Genomic DNA, 8,939 nt, shown 5'->3' on the forward strand with positions numbered 1-8,939 from the left:
GCTTAATTCATTTATAGGATCACATGTGGCAGTGTTGTGAAAGTAAATCCCCACCACCACTGTTTTGTTCAATAATTTGATTTTATAATTCTACCTAAATAAAGCAATTGACAAAGGTGAAATTTTAAGATACTGTTTTTAAGTTCAAATAACAATAATAGAACAAAATAATGTTATTTCACTTATATAAAAACATCTAATGATGAGCAGATACCAGTATACCAGAATAAAACACAGTGAGTCGATAAGTACACATCAGTCAGTGAGGCGCTTGTCATTGCTTTTCACCTACGATTTCAAATATTCTCGGCACAGTTGTCGAAAGAGCAAATCTCATTTTGTCTTTAGGGAGTAATCGAGATCTTCTCAACGTCTGCTTTTTTTAAGCAAATTTACCCCCTGATAGGCGAAGCTCTTGGGGTTAAATTTTCCTCCATGTTTTTGGATTCTCTGTATTAAGAGCTAATGAAGGAGTGACAAACTACAGTATTTCTACATCAAAACAAGACAATGCATTTTTTTGTGTAAATGCTTATTTTCATGTATCTTCATTTTGTAAGTTTGTTAACATAGTTTAATGCTGATAATAAACTGTGTGGCCATGGAGAAACTTACTTTGAAGATTATAGTTTATTGTAAATGTTGTTATTATTGATGATTCTTAACGAGTCTGAGCTTGCTTCAGTTGTTATACAATATTTCATTGTTATTAAAAATGTTTTGAATTTTCTTATTTTATGACTAGATACAGTCATATATGTAAAAGTTGAAAGATGTTAGCTTTATTAATTTTGATTTAAAAAAAGAAAAGGTTTCAGATTGGAGAGACTTTATGTAGTGTAGATTACATTTCAGTTTAATGGAGCCGCACTTCTACAAATTCAGCTTATCACAGTAACCAGAGCACAAATGCCAACTGGCATACAAATACGCCATTTTGTGCCATGTCTTCACCATTTTATAAACAATATCCTTATTGGTGATCAGTAATTGCTGTATTGGCTTGAATGCATGATACAAGCTTTATGTGCACACTACTACGCTTTTTCATAAAAACTGCATTTTTAAACAAAAACAACCTCCAGCCATACTACTGTTTTTTTTTTTTTCTTCATCATTTGTGGAAGTATTTTCACGTATACTAAAATGACCGAAAACACATAACGTAGCTGTCCGACTATATTGGGCATGGAAACTGGAAAAAGAAATGTCCTCCATGCTAGACATTTATTTGCAGCAATGGCAAATAAATTACAAAAAAAAAAAAAACAAATAAAATTAAAGATTGTTTTCCTTGGACTGATGATGTGGTGGAATTGTTATTGTAACACAAGGGCATAAAATGGGTAAAGTGAATGAGAAAACGTAATAAATGAAAACCAATCAGAGAATGTCCACGTGATAAGCACAAACCAATCAGAGCACAATTAGAGTCTGTGTTTTCAAAATTCTCCATTTTCACCCATCCACACTGTAACGCTAAGCTGGTGATTTCAGAAGTTTGTGGCTCTGGAGAGCATTTTTACAAGTCTTGGTTTTCAGGGGTTGAAAACCCTGGGGTAGAGTAGAAGAAAGGCTAAAACCAGAGATTAATTTCCACAATTTTAACCGAAAACGTCAGTGTGGCCGTAGCCTAAGCCTGCAGCAATATGTCAGGTGGGAAGAAGAGGAGAAGACTTCATTTACAATTTTTGTCTTTTTGTAATTAAAATGTATGAAATAGTATTTCTTGGCATTTTTAAAATATAGGGTGTGCACAAAGTCACCATACAATTTAAACACTTTATTAAAAGGACAAAGGAAGTGATTGCTCGTTGCAGTTTCTTGCATAGTAAAGAAACATTATTGAAGTTTGTTTTTCCCCCCATAAGACACAAACAACATCAAGACCATATTCGATTTCCATCTAACATCCCGTAAATGCCAAAAAGCGACTCTGCTCTGTTGGGACCTTGAACAAGGGCCTTAACCTGCAATCGCTGAGCACTTTGAGTAGTGAGAAAAGCACTATATAAATGCAAAGAATTATTATTAATTATTATTATTATTGCTTCATCAATGGTGGCCGTGGCATCAGTGATTCTTTCCTTATGGTTGTCAGCTCTGATAGCCTTACTCTTATAAATAATATCTTTAACATCTCTCCATCCATGGGAGCGATTTCAGGAGAATGAGGTACCCATGAATTTGGTCCTTCACTTTCAGTCCACCTGTCTGGAAATGTTCTGTCAAAGAAATGAGGTGGTGCACCATATGTCAATTAAAACTTCAAAATGTACTCTTTATTATACGACAAATTGCACTCAGTCCTCTCTTCATTTCTGTTGTTAATACTTTTTGTAATGTACGAAAGCATTTCCATTAATTTATGATACACTTAGATCATTAAATTAAGTTTTAGGTTCTTATTTTTTTTTTAAATTTTATTGCAAAACATTGTTGTTTGTATTTCATAAATATCTTCAGCAAAGTTACTTGGAAATACTGAAATCAGTGTAGTGCAGATTTTTGTTGTAGTAAACCTTGTGCTATTAGTTTAGCAGATATTTTGGGAATCTTTAGAACTTTATATACAACTATTTTTAGTTTCCTGAGGATTTTTCACTTCTGTATTTCCTCTAACTTTATTAATATCTTGAAGCAAGATCAATACTTTTTATATTTGATATAAGATTGCGTCATCTTGAGGTTCTTTTATCCAAGGAGCACCTAATATCACACAATCAGTTTAGCTCTATAGGTATAGATCTGAGGCCGAGGAGGAGACTGCAGGCACAAGGACCCTTTGTGTACCCTTAATAATTGACAGATATGAAATTGTTCTGTAATCACAGTTGTTGCTGCAATAAGCTTTAGTTATGTTCACTAGGGAGTCAATAACATGCTCACTTTTCTTGCTAAAATAATTCATTTATCTTTTTGTCCAAAGAAGCGCACACCTGGGAATATGCACAGTTTACATGTGAGTTTTCTTTTAACTGAGGGTCTCCTTCAAGATTGATTAGTGGTGGCAGCTATTTTATGCTTTAGTAGTGTTAAATATTCGGAAAGTGTTGGAACCTGAATCACAAGCAACTTCGTACAAACTAACAAAACCTCCAAATTAATGCCCAGCTTTTGGTGCAGCACTCAATAAAAACAGGCTAGAGGCCCACCCTGTTTAGGGGTCTTCTCTGCAATTTGCACATAGTCTCAGCTCAAAAATCTGTAGGGCCAAAGTACGTTAAAGCTGTAAGGACAATAACAAAATCCAAACATAATGAAATTAATTGTACTGCAGATTTGCCCAATAGAGACATACTGAAGTGTGTCACTTTGATTTATGATGTACAGCGTAGAGATTTGAAATGAAAAACTGCAAAAACAAAAAAAACAAAACACGCCATAGTAGTAGTTGTTAATTTGTTTGAGAATATTTTAATTGGTACAGAATTTGAGCTCTGTTTATTATGTGTCTGGAAAAACTTATTTTATTACTTTTCCTGTATTGTTTTTATGCCATTGCTATGGAACTTCAGAAAAATTTGCAATAATTGTTTTTTTTTTCCCTCTTTCTTTTAGACGGATTTCATTGGCAACCCCCAGGCAGCTGTATAAAGCTTCTAACATGACCCAGCGCTGGCAGAGAAGGGAGATTTCAAACTTTGAATACCTCATGTTCCTCAACACTATCTCTGGTAAGAGTTACTAAGAAAAAAGGTGCTGCATGACACGAGGGACCCAAAAATTAGTTGAATTGTTTTAAATTTCACAATTTACAGCAATCCCCTTTTTAGTCACAATCCAATTATTATCCCCTTGAGATGCAATCCACTTGCCCCATCACTTCTTCCATTACCTGGAAACTTTTTTCAGTACTCATCCTTTGTTACCATGTCTAGAGCCTCCCGCGATTCCAACCCTTCTGGATTCCTTCCACGGAAGCAAATCACCTTCCCTGCAGTCTCCATTTTCATTTCGGGGGGGAAAAAGAAAAGCAGTCACAGGGAGTGAGATCTGGCAAATACAGAAGGGTGCAAAGCAACAGCCACGTTGTTTTTAGTCAGAAATTGTTTGACTGACAACGCCTTGTGTGCAGGTGAGCTGTCCTGGTGCAAAGGCTGATGATGCCTTCCCGCAGATGCCTCAGTAGTTCACTATAATGTTGCTGATCAACTTCATTAACAAGTACATCTACAGAAAATAACGGGATTATCACCGTCTTTGTGTTCAGTGTTATCTGACGTGCTTTTTTCGGCTTGGAGGGGAAAAAAACGCAAAGTGATACACACGATTGTAGAATAAATATCAGAAACACACACTCAATCAACTCAACACAATGTCACTCGGCAGACTGATTAACAAGACTGTAGACATGCGATACCTGGCAGCATAGTCCTTTACTACACCATATTCTTGTAATATCTGACTGATTCTCGGAATTTATGGGTTGTATATTAACATAAAATTTCAATATGTCTTGTGTATTGTGCAACTACATTTTTGTTTCTGATAATTTATCACCAATTCATACACCGTAAGATCAAAGGTTTGTGGACACCTGACCATCACACCTATAAAAGCTTCTTGGACATCCCATTCCAAATCCATGGCCATTAATATGGAGTTGTCTCCTACCCGTTTGTATCTATAACAGCCTTCACTCTTCTTGGAAGGCTTTCCACAAGATTTTTGGAGTGTGACTATGGGAATTGGGCCCGTTCAGTCAAAGGAGCATTTGTGAGGTCAAGTATTGATGCTGAATCAGAAGGCCTGACTTACAATATGCATTCTAGTTCATCCCAATGGTGTTACCCTAGGGTTGAGGTCGAGGGTCTGTGCAGCCCACTCGAGGTCCTCCATGTCTTTATGAACTGGTTTTGTGCACAGGGGTGCAGTCGTGCTAAAACTGAAAAGGCCCTTTCCTAAACTTGTACCACAAATTTGGAGGCACACGATTATCTTGAATATCTCTGTGCGTTTGACATTGCATATAGTGATCTGAGGCTTTAGTGCAGTTACTTGGCCATGGAAGCCCATTTGAGAAGCTCCTGACATCCAGTTCTTGGGCTAATGCTCCTTCAGGGGGCAATTTAGAACTCTGTTGTAAGTGATTCCGTTTAACACTTTTCAGTCACATTCAGTGACTTTTCATGGTCTACCACTTTGTGGCTGAACTGTCATTGCTCCTCGACACTTTCACTTCACAATAGTAGGACTTAATGTTGAGTGGAGCAGATTTACCAGAGTAAAAATTTCACATTCTGACTTGTGTCAAAGGTAGGATCGTATGACAGTGCCACGGGCCCAGTCGTGCAAAGAGTGCATGCACGAAGGCGGCCAAACATAGAGGGTGTTGTTTCTCACAGTTTAAGACTCCATTAGGTGAACCTTTGCAAATCTCCAAGCTGGTCTCCACATGTGAATTATTAAGGTGACTTCTGTATGGCCACTCATGTCATGAAGCCCAGATTGGTGGAGTGTTGCAGTAATGGTTGTCCTTCTAGCATTTTCTCCCACCTTCACACGGGTTCTCAACAAAATGCAGGCTCGGCGCGGGGCTCATCTTTTCCCGTTGAATGTCGGTAACTTGCTTCAAAGAAAAACAGACAAGTCACAACACATGAATTGTGGCAGCTCAAGTACGCAGCACATCAATCAAAAGTTTTTGTAGTGTTCAGTGTTTGTTTCTACAATCTTTGTTATTGTTAAAAGCGCAAGTTTAAATATAATTTTGGAAGTCGTTTTACCTGTAAATTGGGAGGTAAAGTATATTAAAGTATTACATATCTAGTTCATACGTTTTGGCATGAAGTCACTGTATTAATATAAATTAACTTGTAATATTTTTCCTTAACTTTAGCGTGATGTGAAGAAGTAGACTTTTGCTAAATTTTGTATTTGCGAGAATATGAGGCGACGTCTTTTTCAAGAAAATTAATCAGCACTTGCTTTATATTCGGAATTTTACTGATGAATTCATTAAACTTGTTGCCGATTCGTTAAATGCGTAAGTCAAGTTTTCTTCTACCTACGAAGAAATTTTCTTTAATCAAAATTAAAGTTTCTATTTTGAAGTATACATTTTCCCTGAGGACGGCATGGTGACACAGTAGTAGTGCTGCTGCTTTGCAGTAAGGAGACCAGGGTTTGTGTTCAAAGTCTTCATTGCGTGGAGTATGCTTGTTCTCCATATGTCTGCGTGGGTTTCTTCCCTTTGTCCAAAGAAACACTGGTTAGGTGAACCTGTCAATGGTAAACTGTCCCTAGTCTTTTGTAGTTTACCCTGCAATGAACTGGCGCCCTGTCCAGGGTTTGTTCCTGCTTTGCGCCCTATGCTAGCTGGGATAGGCTCCACACCATGACATGACATTTTTTTCTGAGTTGCTGTTGCCTTTAATGGACATTTTGCACATTAATTGTCCTCTTAAAGCTAATTTCTTTGCAATATTTTCTTTTTCACATCAACAGAAAGTAATTCTTGAGTATTTTATTCTTTTCTTTTTATAAGTCTTCAGTGATAATGGTTGTAGAAACTTGTGTTTTTAGCAGAACAGTATTTTCTAGTGTATAAAAAGGAAAAGTCTTCAGACTGGAGTTTGATATTGAGACAATGACAAATGTTCTCATAGCGTACCTGTTCTTAACTGTTTTTTTCTTTTGTTTTTTTTTGTCTCAACAGGACGTACATACAATGACTTAAACCAGTACCCGGTTTTTCCATGGGTTATAACCAATTATGATTCAGAAGAGCTGGATCTGACACTGCCTAGCAATTTCAGAGATTTGTCCAAGGTATCGTGATTAAAAATGTTGTTGAATGATTCCTTTCAATGTTCATATTTAGTAATGGTGCTTGTGTTTAACCAACCTCTAATCCATTGTGTACTACAGTGGTTCCCAAAGTGTGCCCCTTCCTCACATGGGTGCCACGAAATATTACAAAATTTTCATCATTTTATTTTCATTTTCAGTTCAATGTGATATGACGCGACATCAGGCAGACCTCACTTAGAAATAACTGTTTGCGGAAGCCTCTACAAATGGTTGCTAGATGGTGCTCTACAATAATTACGTTTCTCGATTGTTTTACTACTTTGTCGAACTTTCACGGTACTTTGTGTTCGTATATAAAATGGCTGTCGTCTTCAATTGAGAGATTGTATCAACTGTGCATTGTTGTGATTAAGTCAAGTGAAGTTTTTGAAGTGTTTCTTCTCGTATGTATTTTCAAAAATGGATTGGTTTTTCAGAATCAGAATCAGAATCCGCTTTATTGGCCAAGTATATGTACACATACAAGGAATTGGACTCCGGTTTTACTTAGTATTGTCCCTGATGCTGTGAGATTGACTTAAGTGTTCATGAGAGTGATGGCCTGAGGAAAGAAACTGTTCACATGTCTGGTAGTTTTGGCGTACAGTGCTCTGTAGCGCCTACCAGAGGGAAGAAGTTGAAAAAGGTTGTAACCAGGGTGTGATGGGTCTGCAATGATGTTTTCTGCCCGTTTCCTGACTCGAGATCTGTATAAGTCTTGAATGGAGGGCAGATCAACACCAATGATTTTTTCTGCAATCCTGACTGTCCGTTGAAGTCTGTTCCTGTCCTGTTTTGTGGCTGAGCCAAACCAGACTGTGATAGATGAACAGAGAACAGACTGGATTACTGCAGAGTAAAATTGGATGAGCAGCTCCTGAGGCAGGTTGAACTTCCTGAGCTGGCAGGAGGCTGGGGGCCAGACCCAGTCAGGACGCCTGGGAGGCAGTTTGTATGTCCCCCGGGCCACAAGGGGGTAACCACCCTGGATAAGGAGGCTCAAATCCAGTGGGGCCCATGGCTGCCACCAGGGGGCGCCCCGAGCATCGTGGAGCCCGGGAGATCTGCACTTCCGCCACACCTGGGCAGGTGGACGAAGGACCTTCCAGGGACACCCGGAGTGCTTCCAGGTGTTAGTGCGGCACTTCCGCCACACCAGTGGCCTGGAGAACAGGATGCAACCAATCCTGTTCACATAAATAAATTACAGTGTTTAGTTGAGATTTGAAGGTTCCTAAAGTTTTACAGTCGACCACACTACTTATAACTTAATCCATGTACCTGTGATTCTCTGTATGAAGGAAACACAATTCCATGTTCCTCCAGTGTGTTTGTGTGCAGTTTGTAGCTAACTGGAGCACCGTCTAAAATGAGCCTGATACCTGTAGACTGACTTCACTGAATCAGGTACAGAATAATGAGTCTTACTTATTCTAGCCTTTCTTGATTTCATTATTTTAAGGAAATGAAATCTCCTTTTATATTGCTGCAAGTAATTCAGTGAACATGTTTGATGTGTTTTATTTTATAGTACTGACATATAAATGTTCAGGTCTTACATGCATATTCATTGTCCACACTGTACTTTTTTATTTAAAAATGCAGAGATTAATCTCTGTTTTTGCCTTTTATCCACATTACCCCTAACATCTTTAAACATCTTGAAAATGCTCTTCAGACCTGTATACGTCTGGAAATGCCACTTAGATGTTGCCATGTGGATGAGTGAAAACAAAATTTTGAAAACCTGGACTCTAATCACATTCTGATTGGTTTGTGCTTATTATGTGGCCCTTCCCTGATTGGGTCCTGCTCATTACCACATCTCATTCCCTGACTGATCAGCCTTCATTGTCATTTGAAAATATTAAAGCTAATGTTCTAGAGCTCCACTGAGCCAGTTAATGTGAATATTGGCAGCATTCACTTTTTTCAGGCTTTCCTTAAAGTAGTAGAGGAACAGCCACCATCTAAAGCACAGATGTCGAACTCCAGTCCTGGAGTGAAGAAAGGAATACATTCAGAGGACTGAATCCTTAAAAACGGGGCTATTAAAATGAAGGGAAAAGGAGTTAATTAGCAGTGAAAACTGATCACTGATTAGGAAAAGGGTTAGAATGAAAACCTGCAGCCACTGCGGCCCA

At 38.1% G+C, this 8,939-nt stretch overlaps 1 protein-coding gene across 3 annotated transcripts in view; it reads left to right on the forward strand.

The window, feature by feature from the left end:
* The window catches only part of lrba (LPS responsive beige-like anchor protein), an 830,448-nt gene that overhangs the window by 513,362 nt on the left and 308,147 nt on the right, over nucleotides 1-8,939 (forward strand). For all 3 annotated transcript variants that reach the window (XM_051928096.1, XM_051928098.1, XM_051928097.1), the window contains exons 42-43: nucleotides 3,562-3,677; nucleotides 6,662-6,774. In XM_051928096.1, coding sequence (XP_051784056.1) covers nucleotides 3,562-3,677; nucleotides 6,662-6,774 — 229 coding nt within the window. The remainder of the gene's footprint in view (nucleotides 1-3,561; nucleotides 3,678-6,661; nucleotides 6,775-8,939) is intronic.

The sequence above is a fragment of the Erpetoichthys calabaricus genome, chromosome 5, assembly GCF_900747795.2.
Source record: "Erpetoichthys calabaricus chromosome 5, fErpCal1.3, whole genome shotgun sequence".
NCBI classification, from domain to species: domain Eukaryota; kingdom Metazoa; phylum Chordata; class Cladistia; order Polypteriformes; family Polypteridae; genus Erpetoichthys; species Erpetoichthys calabaricus.